This window comes from Bolinopsis microptera, chromosome 8 (genome assembly GCF_026151205.1).
Source record: "Bolinopsis microptera isolate Bmic1 chromosome 8, MBARI_Bmic_1.0, whole genome shotgun sequence".
NCBI classification, from domain to species: domain Eukaryota; kingdom Metazoa; phylum Ctenophora; class Tentaculata; order Lobata; family Bolinopsidae; genus Bolinopsis; species Bolinopsis microptera.
The window spans coordinates 9593597-9610652 of NC_087079.1; the positions used below are offsets into that span (position 1 = coordinate 9593597).

At 38.3% G+C, this 17056-nt stretch overlaps 3 protein-coding genes across 5 annotated transcripts in view; 1 reads left to right on the forward strand and 2 right to left on the reverse strand.

Annotated features, from left to right (window-relative positions):
- LOC134819580 (uncharacterized) overlaps positions 1 to 17056 on the reverse strand; it is a 776807-nt gene that overhangs the window by 631768 nt on the left and 127983 nt on the right. The window lies entirely within an intron of this gene.
- LOC134819589 (protein RFT1 homolog) lies at positions 187 to 16739 on the reverse strand. 2 transcript variants are annotated; one of them, XM_063829604.1, is made up of 13 exons: positions 14880 to 14988; positions 14143 to 14205; positions 13869 to 14020; positions 13481 to 13649; positions 3590 to 3680; positions 3298 to 3446; positions 3016 to 3094; positions 2698 to 2822; positions 2033 to 2183; positions 1710 to 1801; positions 1415 to 1563; positions 910 to 1049; positions 187 to 791 (listed from the first exon to the last, which is right to left on the reverse strand). In XM_063829604.1, the coding sequence occupies exons 1-13, from the start codon at positions 14961 to 14963 to the stop codon at positions 655 to 657; spliced, it is 1581 nt and encodes a 526-aa protein (XP_063685674.1). In that variant the 5' UTR covers positions 14964 to 14988; the 3' UTR covers positions 187 to 654. The 2 variants fall into 2 exon arrangements, with proteins under 2 accessions (XP_063685674.1, XP_063685675.1); XM_063829605.1 differs by lacking the exon at positions 14880 to 14988 and adding an exon at positions 16686 to 16739 and having other exon boundaries at positions 190 to 791.
- On the forward strand, positions 10914 to 12812 carry LOC134819603 (MFS-type transporter SLC18B1-like). Its single transcript, XM_063829619.1, has 2 exons — positions 10914 to 11098; positions 12004 to 12812. Exons 1-2 carry the CDS (start codon positions 10996 to 10998, stop codon positions 12756 to 12758), a joined length of 858 nt encoding a protein of 285 aa, XP_063685689.1. The 5' UTR covers positions 10914 to 10995; the 3' UTR covers positions 12759 to 12812.

Below are 17056 nucleotides of genomic sequence, written 5' to 3' on the forward strand. Positions count from 1 at the left end.
TAATGAAATTTTCCTCTAGTAGACGCACAAATTATAAAAATCATTACCACACAACTGACAACAAAATATTCAGAATTTCTTGCACCAGACTTGTGTTTGCTACGAATTTATTCACAGATGGTCCGGTATTGGTCCCACAATTTGTTATTGTTTCCATAACTATCAAGAATGAAAAATAAAAACACATTCTCGTTTTGTACAAAACATTGTTTGATATAATTATCATAGTCAAACATTTCGTATCTATCAACATTCAACAGCAAAAAAGGCCCAAATATGTTTTTAACTTGAAAACAATTAAATCGAATTAATCACCACACTATTTCCCTCTAATACATTAATAAAAAAGTTAAATAATATTGATCGCCTTCCCTTCTCGATTGTTGGTATTACCTTAACATTATAAAACTTTATTCCATCCATACAAACTTAATTTACACAACTTTCTCTCAATAAAATTAAAAAATGTTATCATGAATTCAAACTTTACCATAAATACTAAAAAATGTTTATCAAACATCTTAACAAATTGTTTACCAACAACTCAAAAACAAATACTTAAATTATCAAGTAATAGAAATGGAATTTTATCCATGACAAAACAATTTAATATTAGTCAATAATTATTATCATCAGTACAAAACAATAAACCAACTATTCAGTTTTAGTTCTCATTTTGATTGGGTTAAGTGATTTGAGGAAGGATTTGAAACTGAGATCTTCACATTCCCACAAAGTCAGAAGTACCAAAACAAAGCTCAGCCCTCCGATGATAATGTGACACAGGTAACCTGAAATGAACTGTGTAAAAATGTGTATGTGTATTAGCTGACAGCTAATTTGTACGATTCGGATATATAAAAAAGGTAATTTCATGGCACTGACAACTAAGCTAAAGAAAACATTTACCGAGGGGAGATTCAGTGGACTCTAACACAAGTTTAGAAAGAAGAGCGGTACAGCCACACACTGCTATTATCATAAGCTGGGGAATGTTGGGCAGGGTACGGTACAATGTGTCTAGCCCTCCAAAATACTGAGCTGTGTACCTGTAGAGTATGGGGTCAAAATTATTATTACAAGATATTAGATATTTTATAAATTTATTTACGTTTAAAAAAGCATGAAACTTATTTAGGAAAGTGCCAAAAAGCTATAAAAAAGTTGGGGGATATTGCGTGAGGACTCACGGTTAAATGGAACATATCAACTTTGAGAACTTAAAGGGTAAAATAGCACACTATTTTGACTCTTGACAGCGGCCACTCAATCAGCTAACAGTCAGCAAATTAACTATTTAGCCAATTACAGTAAAACCCCGATTTACAGCGGAGTTTGGGGGAAAGGAAACATCCGCGGTAAATCGGGGATGGAAAGAGATGGCCGCGGTAAATCGGGGTTTAACTGAACAAACCTCAAGCTAAAGAATATGCGGATAGCCATGTTGCCGATATTGGCGAGGATGAAACCCACTGTTCCGAACAAGTAAGACAGAACAACTGATAGAATGAGGAAGCAGGCGGAGAAGGGGAGCAGTTTTAGGTTGTAGTTCTCAACTTCCATCTGTTATTAATAGAAAGGTTATTTCAGTGGATATTCCATTGGAACTGACGGAAAAACTTAAGGTCTCATTCAGACTTGTAATAAAATTCTAGAATTCTCTAATTATCAAATAACTTTATTAATTTTCTGTAGTCAGATATTAGTACCTGAGACATGGTTGCAAAGTAGAAACACTCAGAGACTCCGTTAATCCCACAAACTGCAATGTACGGACAATGCCACTGTAACAACCAGGGCCCTGAGTGATGGAATTGTAGATATTGTACACAACAATGATACAAATAGTAAGAAAAATCTCGAATCAAGAATGTTTAAAATTTCAGTGGCGACCCATCAGACTTTTATCATGTGATATGAAAATTCCTGAGCAGAATGGTAACGAATGCGTATTCAAAAATTTCGCATGCAAATTTATTTTGAACTTGAAGTGATGAGAATTTTGTTGATTTCCTGATTCTAGATAGCATACCATCTGAGGAGGCGAGACTCTGTCCTCCGTAGATAAGGAGTGCCAGTCTTGCGTAGGACAGTCCGTACACAGTCACTACAAGTCCAAATAGAGCGTTGAATCTCAGTAGGTTCCCTAGCGTCTCTTTACATGTCTTCAATGCGTCTCTTCCCTGAGCCAGGAAGATGTTTAATCGGGTGGGCGACAATTGACCCCCCGACAATTGACCCTAACCCTAACCCTAACCCTAACCCGAACCCTTACCCTAACCCTAACCCTAACCCTAACCCTAACCCTAACCCTAACCCTAACCCTAACCCTAACCCTAACCCTAACCCTAACCCTGACCCTAACCCTAACCCTAACCCTAACCCTAGCCCAAACCTTGTCGGGGGGTCAATTGTCGTACTAAGCCCTAGATTTCGCGACAATTGACCGAAGTGTAATTGCATAGGGGGTCAATTGTCGGGGGGTCAATTGTCGCGGTACGGTTTAATCATTTGACAGAAAACTCCTCTATCATACAAAATGTAAAACTCATTTTGTATCATCAAAACTATCAACTTAAAAACTTCCCACTTTAAGTAGTGAGATGTACTTTCGGGATAGGCTAGTGTGGTAAATAGGGGGAGGGGTTTGAGGGGGGGGGGAAGGGGAGGGGTTGAGGGGAGGGGGTTTGAGGGTACCTGCTGATCCGGTGGGAGTCCTCTCCGGAGCATCTGAGCAAAGAACAGATAGTAACTATCTTCCACGTGTTTGAAACCTACTCGTATTACAATAGCTGCTAGTCTGGACACTGTGCTGAACACCCCTGTAATCACTCAAAGTGTAATTAATTGTAAATACTTCTCCGAATTACTTAAGATACTAATAGAAAAGATTCGTAGATTCCTCTACTGGGTCATCGAATAGTTCGACCGCTCTTCAATTTGTGTAAAAGTCATATTAATCTTGTGATTGCTGCATCTTCATAGTAACATACAAATAATACGTTTAGTAAAAACCTTGCTGTGCAAAAGTAACTACTGATAGGAACGTCATCACATAGTCTTCCCCCATTGTCAAAACTTGCTTCAAGACTGTCTGGAAGGAAACATATTAGAGCAAAGACATAAAACATATAAAGTGAAGGAGCAATGAGCGATAATTTTATACCTGTCATGCTATTAACTAAATTAAGGTCGCTATATTAATATAAATAAATACCACTTTTATTTGTTTTATATTACAAAATCGAGCATTTGAAACTCTTCAAACAGTCAGAATTGTCCTCAAAAGATAATAACCTGTTTTAAGAAGCTTATCGTTAAGCTAGCATGTTCAGGAGATACTGATATTTTACTCAATCCGTAAAACATGAGATCATCTTTACTCCTCTTAATTCTGTATATTATCCAGTACACCATCACATACAGTACGCTGTACACAACTGCACCTACAAAAGTCATTGGTCACTTTTTAATGGATTAAATTTATGATAAATTAAATTAAATAATTACCTAACCAACTAATGAGCGGAGCATGTAACAAGGACTGTAAAGGAATGGAAATGACTTTTAACCAATGTGAAGAACTTACCAACGATAAAAGGTACCAAAGAAGATGAATAGTGAGCCACTGCTACTGTTATCAGGGTTTGTAAGAGACTTGCCACCGCTTCTACTATTATCTGGAACATTATCATGAATGAACTCGGTAAAATACAAATATTTACCATGCATGATTGGAATTTCTGAAAACGTGATATTTGTGATTCGTCAGTTAAAGATTCAGGTTTTAGATTTGACGGTTCCCTGAAATAAACCCTATTGCTTGACTGCACGAGCTAGAAGACTTTAAGGGTAGTTTTGTACTTCTGTTGAAATTTACAGAGTACCGGAAGTCCCCAGATACATTAAAAATCGTTTTAACTTATTAATCTTAGTTATTCCGAGTTTTTATAATACTAATGAGATTGGTTTCGTTCAGTAAAGAGACATTTTTTGATGAAGATAAAATTAATTTTAACAGAATTTTTACAATGTTAGGTATTAGCAATTTAACAGTTGCTTACAAATATTGAAAACTTTTAACTGACTCAAACAAGATATATATTCTTCTTAATTATCAGTAGCTGATACCTCCAAAAGTGGAGTGATTGTTTGGTTTCCATAGTAACTAATCTCTCAGTTCTTAGACAGGAGGTTAGCAGTTTATTTATGTTTTGAAATGCTTTATATTAGTACACAGAACAATCAATAAGATACTGTAATACTGGTTTACAAGATAAATCCGATTCTAAATTCAACAAAATTCAACACGCGTGTCTTTTCAACAGACGTACCCGTTCGCACTCTAGTACACTTCACATCCCCAATTGGACATTTGATTTTTAGTCGTTTTTTTAGTCGTTACATTGTAAGATGTGGTAAAGAGTGATTTTCAGCTCCTCTCAGTAAATACTGATTATGTGATCTCCGCTCCATTCTACATGAATAGTCCTTATATAATAACTACGTTGAAGAAATAAGCTAGATTGTGATTCTCTGTAGATTACCCATTCTTGTGAGCTAAATGGGTTGATTTTATTGTAGGAATTCAACAGCTGTGGTAATTCAGAAATTCATAAATAATATTTTACAATTAAAATATAAGGCAAGACTATTTTCATTTAAACATTAATGTAATTACTAATTATTGATGAAAGTAAAACAGTAACAAGACCACGAACTTGGACGAATCGACATTCCAGTCCAGTTGACAATGATACCAACGAAATATTTTTATCAGCCAACCTCAGAATGATAAAATATCACTGCTTACTGTATAATATTGAATCTAACAGCTTTGTTTCAATATCTCCAAAGCTGATACCATCGAATATCTCCATCGGTAAAAAAATATCTCCATTCTGTTAAAAAAATCGTTTTAACTAATTGATTTTACTTTTTATGAGTTGTGATGATACAAATAAGAAGTCTTTGAGATGAAGCTTGGTTTCGTTTAGTAAAAGGGAATTGTTTTATGAAGATAAAATTAATTTTTACGGGATTTTTTACAACGGAGAGCCAGTTAGCAATTAAATAAATATTGAAAACTTTTAACTGACTCAAAAAATATATATTAAACAGTCTTTTCAACTATGTTCTCGGAAGAAATATTTCCTATTTTCCTAGAGTAAATATCAGCATATCTCCTCCGTACGAACTGAAGGCCGTTTCTCCAAGTCCTCAGGAATGTATGTCAGATTAAAACCGCTGACCGTCTTCTCTAGGTTCTTTGTGAGCTGTTCTTTAAAGCTGCGAGTTTTTGCGCCAGCATGCTCTTTAATTTGAAGTGCTATTCTTGGGTTAGCAATGAAATATATGACCGGATTAAAGATACAGTTACAGTGATATAGCGTCACCGTGAATATCTGGGCTACTTCGTAGGACAGCCTCATTTTAACGGTAACCATTATAACCTGAGGGATAGCCACGGCCACACCGGTTAGCAAGATAGCAGTTGTGGTTACTAAGAGTCTGCCAACTGGAATCTTGTTCTTTACTATTGAGATAGCTATGATGAGATACATGAGGGCAATAGCAATAAGAGGAACCATTAAGGACATGATGGGTAGGATGGGTTTCACGTCAAATACACATCTGTTGTAGGATGCCTGGTATTTGACCTCCATGGTACCTATTGCGTATCTGACCGGATCATAAATGAGATGGGTGATTACAGCAGGAAGCCAGGATGTTATAACCATTGCTTTGCTGACTTTTGGGGTCACGATGTCTCTGTATTTCGTTGGAAAGACCAGGGCAATGAATCGATCAACTGTCAGTGGTAGTAAGGTAAACATGATGGAGTCCCAAACGAAGTACGCAGGGAACGGGAAGAAATAGCAGTACCACGACACAGACCCATCATCTCCAACCCCCATGAAGTGTGGGGATATGATACTCAACCCTCTAGGAACAGCTATCAGCCCCATCAGAGCATCGTTCAGAGCTACGTTTATCAGAAATATCTTCTTAGATCCGGGCAGCTTTATAATGTTGAAATGTAGACAGATGATAGCAGCGGTGCTCATTAGGAATCCTAGAGTTCCTATTCCTGCTAAACCGTATCCGTTAATGAGATCGAAAGTGCATTTCTCTGTGGAATTTGAGCAGCTGTTTTCCTCGACGTTGTATCCCATCACTGCTAAAGAAACCTGGACAGCTAAAGTTAATTTTAATAATAATGTGAGGCTGACGTTTGACTGCCTGGCGGCCTAAGGCAACTCTAAATTATAACTGGCTACAAAACCAAGGCTAGCCTCGAGCACAATTGTAACTGCAGTTTTATAGATCTCTAAATGTTAAATAAACACACTTGCAGGTACCACCCGTATTCACACTCAGACCTGAGTTTAGTCATTTTCCGATACGAGATTGAGGAAGGGTTCTATAAACCAAGGTTATAACTATAACAACAAATCTAAAATACTGAGCTGAAAAGGGTTGCACGTGCAAAAACGCAGGCTACTGCTGTTTTCTCAAGACGGGGTAGACAAAAGAAAAGACATTTCAGCGGTACAATATAATTAATTAGTGCCCTGATTAATATACTGCAGCTGGCAATCAATGAGAGGAAGAAGACCAATTAGAAATGCTATTTTTATTTGTGGTTAATTGCATTGTATCAAAAAGGGGGGATTACCTAATTTAATTAGTTGACGACTCAGAGATTTACATTAATGAACAATGAATAATGAATATCCCTTTCTAAATGTTCAGCAATTTCAATGAAATAATTAGACGTCCGTATGCAGATTTGATGTTAACCTAGCCAAGTTCTACCTTCACGTTCTGAGACCTGACAAGGCCCAGAATAACCCAGTATTCGGTGGAACAGAAGCTAGTCCCGAGTCCAGCAGTACATCCCTCCCAAACTGGGGGGCGCTAACCATGATCAGCAGTGCTCGGTCTTCTTGTCAGGTGTTTGGGGAGTGGGGACCCTCACGTCGTGTCATTTGATGTGAGTATCTACAACTTACCCGGGGCGAGCTGTGATTACGTTTTGGCACTGGACCAAGATGCCGCACTGGACCAATTCTCTCTACGGGAGAATGCGACCCTGTGGCCACCTCGTTGAGGGAGTGTGCCTGGAATCAGTCACTATCTACGCCATAGGAGATGCTGTTGTGTTGCAGAGAGGGCTGGATTGTGAACCACAAGGGAAGGAAATAAAGACAGTACAGCTGAAAGGACCAATAAGAGTAGGTCCTACGTCTGAAAGTGGACAGGAATTGGCAATGCGGGAACTCCCGCCCCTACCATGCAATGGATCACAAGTTCGGACGAATACTATATTACAGTCCGCCCTGAGGAATGCATATATTCACTATTTCATGCCATATTATCCTCGATAACTTGCACTATGTGCTAGTGTAAAGATAATAATGAACGATGATACCATCCTATATATGTAATTATACAGGATGCTACGACTCAGCTCTCCTAAAACTTGCTCAACAAGAATTTCGCCGCGGTTACACCACGCACGATTAATTTTCCCTGCTTAAACCGTAAATATTTGCAACGAAAAGTTAATTTTAACGATTAATAAAAATTAGATATTGGATTATTTTGTTGTTAAAAAGTTGCAATATTTTCATCGTAATTTGTTATTGCGCGCGTGCAGGATTGCGTGTAATCGAATATTTAGTACGCCGCGCACAAATTTTGGGCTAATTTGATTTGAACGGCATCGTTTGACAATTGAAATTCGCGTTGGATAATGCAATTAACTAACACATGCTGAGCGTCGCGCGCAGCATAACAGACCCTTCCTATACTCATAATTACAGGGGAGTGGTCTATATTGCGAAGGAGCAGACTTTTGTCATCATCGCAGGTCCATCGGGATAGCTCATATATCCAAACCCGATTACTTATTCCCTACGATCTTTTTGCCTTCGGCAAGAGCAGGGAAAAAAATTTAAATGAAGACTGAACTAAAATTCGCTGACTGTCGCAGTTTTCGAGCTTGACTGAGTGTCTGATAAGCTGTACAGGAACTGGACAGTAACCTTGACTGGCCGAGTAGTCTTCTCCTTCAACTTGCCAACTCTACTGAGCTCCATTGCTGGTTTCAGTCCAATCTTCTAAAATAATATGTCTGTTCTGTTCAAGTCTTTACTGGAATCTTCAGGCAAACTGAAAATAATGACGTTCTTGCTCCGGTCTTCTGCTTGCACCACAGACTTGACGACTTTCTTCAAAGTCTCGGGAGTAACTGAACTTTCAGATTGACTAACGTTTTCCTGAACTGCATCGCTGTACGATTTAAACTGACTTTCTACCGTGTCTTTAACGACGGTCTGCACTGCCTGCAACCGTTTCTGCAACTGTTTTTCTTTGCAGTCAATTATTGATTCTTGAGCGCTGATAACAAATTTCTGATTCTATATCAACTGATTCTTGATTGAGCTCAGTACGTTTTTCATCTTCTTTAACGTGTCATTTTGAAAGCGAACCAAATGAAACGATACTGACAGAAACGCTGCAAACTTTTCTTTATCCGTTAAACTTAATGACCTTTTTAGCACAAATTTTTGCACTGTACAGAAGTCATGTTAACTGGTGCTTCACAACCGAACTGACTCATAACTTTTGCCATCCAATCCTCAGCTTTAAACATAATACTGTCAATCTCCGTGTCGTCCACAGCTGCCATGATGTACGGCTAAGCTTACAAGGATAAGAGAGCGAATCAAACAAACTTAATACTATTAGTGTAGGACTGAGCTGAAGTGTAGGGCCGAACTCAGAACTGTGGTAGTATAGTGGTACTAATACCTTAAACAGGAATGTTAGGGAAGGGGAAGGTATCGTATGATTTTCAGGGTTTGAAATAGTATTACTGTTGCGTACCGTGCACACTGCTTAACTGTACCTTTACCGTACCTTAACTGTGCCTTAACCGTACCTTGGCCTTAGCTGCTGGGCCTTAACCGTGCCTTAAGTGTTCACTGTTCACAGACAGATTATCGAATTCCGAATTACTAGTTCATTACTATTGATGATACATGTGTATCTACCCAATATTCTAACATTGATGACGGCAACCAGAGATCTGTCTTCTCGGATGTAAATATGTGTTTTGAGTAGTCCCATGACGCCTATTCTGCTTTATCAACTAGGTAACAGGTACGATCACAAACAGTATTAACCGGGGTTAGTTTATTTACAGTGATTCATTACACATTAGACTTATCACGAATGATGGGTCCGTACGAAATTAAACGTGTTTACCTGTTGATTATAGTTATTTCGTTATGACCGTTTGCTTTGATCGGCTGTTATCAATTATGGATCCTTTATCAGTATCCCCAGCCGCTGTCAATACTTCGCACTGCCCCGGCACTGGCATTGAAGTGGCACTACAGTGCCACTTCAATGTCATCACTTGTGGCAGTCAAATATCAAATTCGTCCGCTCGTTTATGAAAATTTGGTGCATTTCCCCAAAAAAGGTTTTGGTATGCAAGAGCTATTATAGCTATAATACTAGCCACTGGCAATAGATCATAATTCCAAGAAGTTGAAATAATTGTAAATTTGTGCTTTTCCAGTTAGTACATGTTATCAGTAAACGACCGGGGGTAGGATTTGGCCGGGGCCGGGGCCGGGGCCGGGAATGTCCAAATTTTGCCGGGGCCGGGAATTGGCCGTTCTGGAATTTGTCCGGGGCCGTGAATTTAATAAATCCACGGCCAAGTTAGAACTTTTCAGGACTTAGGTGGAATATCGTAATTGTAAAAACTATCAGAGGTTACAAAAACAAAGGACTGCTCTTGAAAGTTGGCACTCTGGACATCATCCTTTCAAAATTGAAAATCCATTTTAAGATTTATATGAAAGTTTTAGGCCGATTTCGATCAAAAATTCCCGTCCAAATTCCCGGCAAAAATTGAAAATCGGCCGGGGCCGGGGCCGGGAAGAAATAGCTCCCCCGGTGCCGGGATTTCACGGCGCCGGGAATCCCGGTCGATTACTGCATGTTATGGTCATAGAACAGACAAGGCAGGTCGGTCGGGCGCCGGTCGGAGCCCGGAGGTCGGTCGGGCGCCGGTCGGAGGTCGGTCGGGCGCCGGTCGGCGGTAGGTGAACGCCGGTCGGAGGTCGATCGGAGGTCCGTCGGAGGTTGGCCGGAGGTCGATCGGGCGCCGGTTTAGATTGGTGATGATACTGGAATAATACAATATAATATATCATTATTATTTAGTCTCATAATTTCCAGATTCAGAAATGGAAGACATGATCATAGAAGAATCTGACAAACCAACGGCTCCATTGAGATATCTACAGAGATTAAAAAAACCGGCAATATTTGGAGTACTTTCCTTGCTTATTCTGACGATGGGCCTCTACTTCAGCCTCACTCTTCCTTTCCTAACCGACGAGATCGTAAAAAATCGCAAACAAGGGAATATTATTGGTGGGGTCTTGGCAGGGACGTTCCCTTTCGTAGTCGCAGTAACCTCTCTAATAGCAGGATCTGTGGCATCAAAAACCACTGCGAAGAAGATGGTTTGGTGGAGTGCGGTAGCCCTTTTCCTTTCCTCTATCGTGTTTGTCATTCCCATGTCCAATAACGTCTTGTTTGATGTATCGGTCCTCATATCCAGGTAATTAAATCAAATACAATTATTACATGTATTTTGGGTTACTTGCCTATTTCTGACAGTAAAATGGTACAAAGTTAGGGTTTAGTGTCCTACCAGGTGTTTATCTATTCGATTTCTAAATAAAATGAAAATATGAATAGTCTGAAGGCTATTTACCTATTTCTCTCTGCAAAATGAGTTTTTGTGTACAACGTTTAGGAAGTGTCTGACCAAGTAATGAAGTAACGTATGGTTTTTATACTCCAGAGTAATTCAAGGAGTATCATTTGGATTAGCTGAACCGATGGTAATGGCAGTCATGGGATCAATTTACAAAGATTCCCTCGGGATGGTAACAGCAATATATGAACTTGCTTTTAGTGCTTCCCAGTTCCCTGGCACTTGGACCCCTGATGGGGGGTTTCCTTTACGATGTAGGAGGATTCTATCTTCCTTTTGTAGTGACGGGTGAGAGTATTTTTTATCATCTTTTATAAATTGAGTTTTAACTTCGGATTTAATTTCTCATACTTCAGCGATTCAAATTGGGTACCAATATATTATAGGCTAAAGAAAGAAATGGGGTATAAAACTAAGTAAAGTTTTAAAATTTTTTGGGGTGGGGGGGGGGGGGCTGACCATATTAAATTATCTTAAAATGTAGGTTTTCCCGATTTAGGGGCGGGGATATACTTTAATATACTTTAATATACTTTAATATACTTTAATATACTTTAATATACTTTAATATACTTTAATACATCCCTATCTTTTTGGAGGCCTAAATCAAAAATCGCTGCCCACAATAAACTTGAAATGCAATTCTTAATCGATTCCAAAAATTTCATGCAAAAATATTGAAACTGATGGAGTTATTTCAAGTTTAATGAAGTCATTTTGGCTAGTATCCCGAACCGAGATATAATGTGCAATTTTTTTCATGGATTTTTTAAAACTTAGTTTCCACTATTCAACAGATATTGAGCTATATCTTTCACATAAAGTTAGTCTCATTCAAAAATATTGAAATTTGATCGAATTTTTGGCGAAAGCTTTCAAATTTGGTGCGTATGCCCAAATATGGGCATATGGTTTAAAGCTCATAACTCAGCCATTTTTTGACCAAACTGGAAGTAAATTCATGTACTAGTTCAAAAACAGGCTTATCTTGCAAATCTAAAAGAAGAATATAGCTCGATTAATTTTGGGTATATTAAAGTATATTAAAATGTAGGTTTTTTCCCGATTTAGGGGTGGGGATATACTTTAATATGCTTTAATATGCTTTAATATGCTTTAATATGGTCAGCCCCCCCCCCTCCCCCATTTTTTTCTTTGATGAAAATTGAAATAAAAACATATTCAATCTTCAGGGTCGCTTCATCTGATTATGAGCATAATAGCTATCATTGCAATAACAAAAAATGCTAAAGAAGAAAGATGTGAGGAAGACACCTCTTTGACTAACAAGACCACCAGCAGAATGAAATCTCTGCTCAGACCGCAAATACTTCTTCTTGGAATAGTTGTAATGTTTTCTGTTGCCGCAGACGAGGCGTTCATTGGCAACTTCCTGGCCGTTTATATGAAGGACAGCTATCAGAAAACCGTTGAAGTAACAGGGACAATTTTAATGGTTTGTGGGGTGTGTAACTCTTTTGCTATCATGCTATTTGGCTACTTGACAGATAGGGGACTGTCTCGAGCTGTAACCATAATATTAGGATTCATTGCTCTTAATATTGGAACACTTCTGATAGACGTCTCACTATTTGGAGCAGTATGGCCGAGTTATGTGTACCCAGGGATTATGTTTGGATTGGTCGAGGTAGGGAGTGGTATGATTCAAGTTTGTATCTTACCACTCTTGGTATTTCATGATGGTCAACCTGATCAGGAACGCTCAACTGAAGCAATGACTGGGGTTTACAATGCAGGGTTCTTCATCGGAGCTTTTATTGGGCCTCTGGTGGGATCTGCTCTAGTGGACTTAATTTCTTTTCCAAAAACGTTCATTATCTTTTCAGCTTTTATACTTGGTGTATTTGTTATTATTGGAGTTGCTCATCTTAAAATGAAAAATCTATTCAACTTAAAGGGAAAGCTTATCGTGCCGTACGTCGACTAGGGACACTTTAGACAAGAATATTTATGTGACGAATCAAAATATATTTTCCAATAAAAGTATTTATGTAAGATGTACGTTTTATAAAATGTTTATTTTTGACAAAAATGTTTTCATGTCTCTATTAGCGAAACTAATTGTTTTAGCCCTGGAAAATCTAAAATCTAGAGTCTAGTTACTAGTCAGGAAGCTAACTTACCCCTGGTAACCCCTGGTAACCCCTGGTAACCCCTGGTAACCCAAGCTAACAAAGTACTACTTTCAATTATATGTTTAAAGATGCTAGAAACTGAGAGGTTTCTAGAGAGTTTCTGAGAGAAACGAAGATGAACATTCGTTTCTTTGGGGAACAATAAATCGACCACAAGCTCAATTATTCAGAATTTTAAGATTTGTACGACGGAAGCTCTGCGTAAGACTCGATGGAGTTTTTGTTGAGTTTAAAAGGATTTGGAAATTAAAAAAAAACTTTATTTCCTGTTCTGACCAACATTACACGTTGCACAGCTTGCAATTAAATTGAAGTGATTGAATTGTTCAATTAGTGGTGACTACTGGGGACCCTTGAATACCGAGAATTTTCCAAATTAGCTGAACAATTACCGCACAAGTTCGACAAAATACAAATTCATAACTTTTAAAAAGATAATCTTGATAGTGTAAAAATTATCAGCGCGGCGGACTTACAAATATTTCTGATTTAAATTAAAGTAAAATAAACTTACAGGACTCCGAACGAAATGTTTGTTAAGGAGATAAACATGAGGCGGTTCAGCGAACAACTCCATAACCGCACAAACCGCGAAAATGACACATCCTGCGGTGTAATGCGGTAGATCTGGGGTCTCCAGCACTAGGACCCATAGTAGAGTCAGGCTGCAGCCGAGCATCGCACTAAACGGGTATGGGGTTAGGGGATATATTATCTCGTCATCCTACATTCAAAACTGTCTATTATATTACTATCATAACAATTTCAAACCATAGAACGATAAACTAAATTTCATATTTTTGAACGTATTTACTTTTTAAGTCACGAAAAAGCCAGTTTTGAACACTTCAGTCACATTTTAAACGAAAATTAGAAAACCCTTAAAATGCCCACTATCCCACCTGAAAGGAATGCTAATCCAGATGAGAGACACTAGTTGAGGCCACTGTTCAGGGGGATGCTTGGCGAGACACACTTTTCTGAGCGGTTCCCGGGAGAGTATTTGTATAGTGGCGTACAGCAGGTAGAGTCTTATGTACACCACTCCTAGCACCTGGCCGTTAATTAACCGTTAATTAACCGTTAATTGCTTTGTTAATGAAAATAATTCAATCTCGTTATCTAATATTGATTCGTTGTGTGGTTGTGTAATAAGTTAATCAGAATGAGAAATACCTCATTGGATACAAGTCGTATCAGGTATCCATTAGCGAGGAATGATATCAGCTTTAGAAACACCTGAAGTGATAAACCTTAGTTCACAGGGTCTATAATTGATATGGATTAACTAAAATGATGGGGCGGGGAGGGGCATAGCATGGAATGAAGCTGTCAAGAGTTTTAGCGATGCTTCAAATAGAATGCTGTACATCTCCGAGATCATTCCCTTTCTCCGATAGTCTAGTTTTTATGATAAGGACACCAGTTTTACCAAGATTATCACGATGTTAAACCTCAAAGCAAAAGTGTGGTAGCAATGCTGTGACGTCACATCTGGCAAGATCGGGAGATGCGATTACAAAGTAAATAGAAGTGCATGGTGGAAGAGTGAAGTGCTGGTTATCATGATGTTGCGGATTGTTCTGAGTTGATGAACACGTTACCAAGATTGACCATTTTTATACCACAGCCCAGTTCATTTTCGTGGTTCCTGATTTGGATATCTTCCAAGAAGTTCGATGAGAGTTTTTAATGGGCTGTAGTTTGTAAATGGGTGACTTAAAACAGTCATGCAGTTACTGCTAAATTCAGACAATGCTGTTTCTTATAACTCTAAAAATTGGTCCAATCATGATAACAAGGTCCAATCTTGGTAACATGGTCCAATCTTGGTAACATGAATTTCACACGAGCCGTAAACTGGGCGGTTAAAAAGCAGCTGTTAATCACTTCACACGCACACATCCTCTTACTTGCATACGCTCGTGCTCCTTGAAATTGAGTGGGTACAGCATTCTGAGCACTTCTCTGTCTTGAAGGGAACATCGCACTTTCATTGGTCATGTGACCTGCCTACAGACTGTTGGTTGGTCAGGGGTGTGGTTACCACCGAGGTGTTTTGTCCCATTTAAGCAAAAAAGGGGAAACAGGCAACAGCCAGACTATGATGTCAGTAATTTAACTTCCAAGTTTGTCATTGGAGATATAAAAACGCGCCGTTGAACGTGACAATAAAATTGAAGGACCGACGTCCGACACAAAGATTTCAATACAAAATATTTTGATACGTTAAATGTACCGCAAACTGCACGATGCGGTGCGGCATTTTGTGTCCATTGTGAACTCTCATAGGAAAAATTTCCAATTTGCAAACGAGAATTTACGAACCGGTCAGTAACGGGTTTCAATAATATGCCTGATAGTTAAAATAGCGGTCAATATTATTATCAAGTTCAAGAATCATAATTATATATTAAGCTTTTGTAGACAGTTGGTATCAGCAATTTCGGGCAGAAATTCTACAATTTTATTGACATCAAGAATCTTTGAACAGTTATAAAAGTGGCGATCTTTCCGAATAGACTATTTGAACAATCTCTATTCTAGATATCTCAATATATTACGTCACTAGATTATATGTATAAGTTGTTATCCGATGCAGAGTGCAGACAGTCTACTCTTATCTGCGAATTTACTTTTGGCAGGCTATTTTAGGCCGAATCGATTTTTCAGCGGAATTTCCAGCTTACGTAGATAAGATATTATTGCTTAACTTTTTATTGCTTCACTAATCACTATGGAAAATGAGATGACTGTAGTGGTCCAAAAATTTAAGAGACATCTTCTTCCACTGAACTGAAGACATTGATAAAACTAAATTTAACTAAATAAAACTCTGGCACGTCGTAAGTGCTGCCCTTGAGTTTGAACGGAATTCTTCATAATTGTCACGCTTTAAACGAGTTAGATCGTATATTGGTGGAGAGGAACATACTGAAAACACGTTATTTAAAAGAAAGGATTATTAGAACTGGATCAAAAATGCGAATGGACGCTATAATAAAGCGTCTATATTGTCAAAAAGTGATTTACCACCATGTGATAAGAGCTTATCTTCGATTGAATATAATTCACCAGCGTGTCTTCTAAATTAAGAAAACGAATTGCTTATTAGTGAGTTAGATCATAGATGCTGTATGTACACAATGTACTCAAATTAATCGACATATTTACATACGTGAGTTGGGTGTGCGTTACAGTTACGTACGTTACACAAGGAGAGGTATGTTAAGTACGTAAACTAAATTATAAACGAGCGTACGTACGTACGTCGCGTACTATACCGGCATGCAGTGCAAATTTCTATTAAAAGCGTAACAAACTCATTAATTTATACTGCGCGCGTTCCTGCATAATTCTTCAGAAGACCGTTTGGGAGCGGTAGTCGAATTGAGTTGAGAATTCATATCATATTCACAGTTTAAATTTACCGTATAGTATGTGAGACCTAGTTTTAACGCTTCTTATCTCTATCGGGTTAATTTCACCAGGGCAACACAATTTGTTAGTCCCGTCAGGAAGGTTTCTAGAATATTATTCAAAAAGGTAACTACAGTGTACAAGATTTTAATTGAAATCTGTCGTCACACACACAAATCAGGAATGACTCGAATGGATGTATTTATGTGTTAACGTTTATAGAAGCGATAATATTATACACATTTCAAAAGTCGAGATGAAATTACAAATTCCGAAGTACCAGATTTCGCAAATCATACCTGAGAAATTGCTTTTGAAGAGGCACCTCTTGCAACAGCCGAAGCATCCATAGCTAGATATGATGATTTATCAATTAAAAAGGTATATAAAAATAAAGTGAATCTTAACTTTCATTAATCCAACATGATACAGTAAACCCCCGATTTACCGCGGAGTTTGGGGGAAAGGAAACATCCGCGGTAAATCAGGGTTCGCGGTAAATCGGGGTTTTGTTTCTTTAGATTATACATGTTAAGCCCTATTTGGGGTAAAGGAGATGGCTGCGGTATATCGGGGTTTGTGGTAAATCGGGGAGCGGTAAATCGGGGTTTTACTGTATATCTGTTATAGGTTTGGAGGATAAGTGTTATCGTGTGATCACACGTTACGT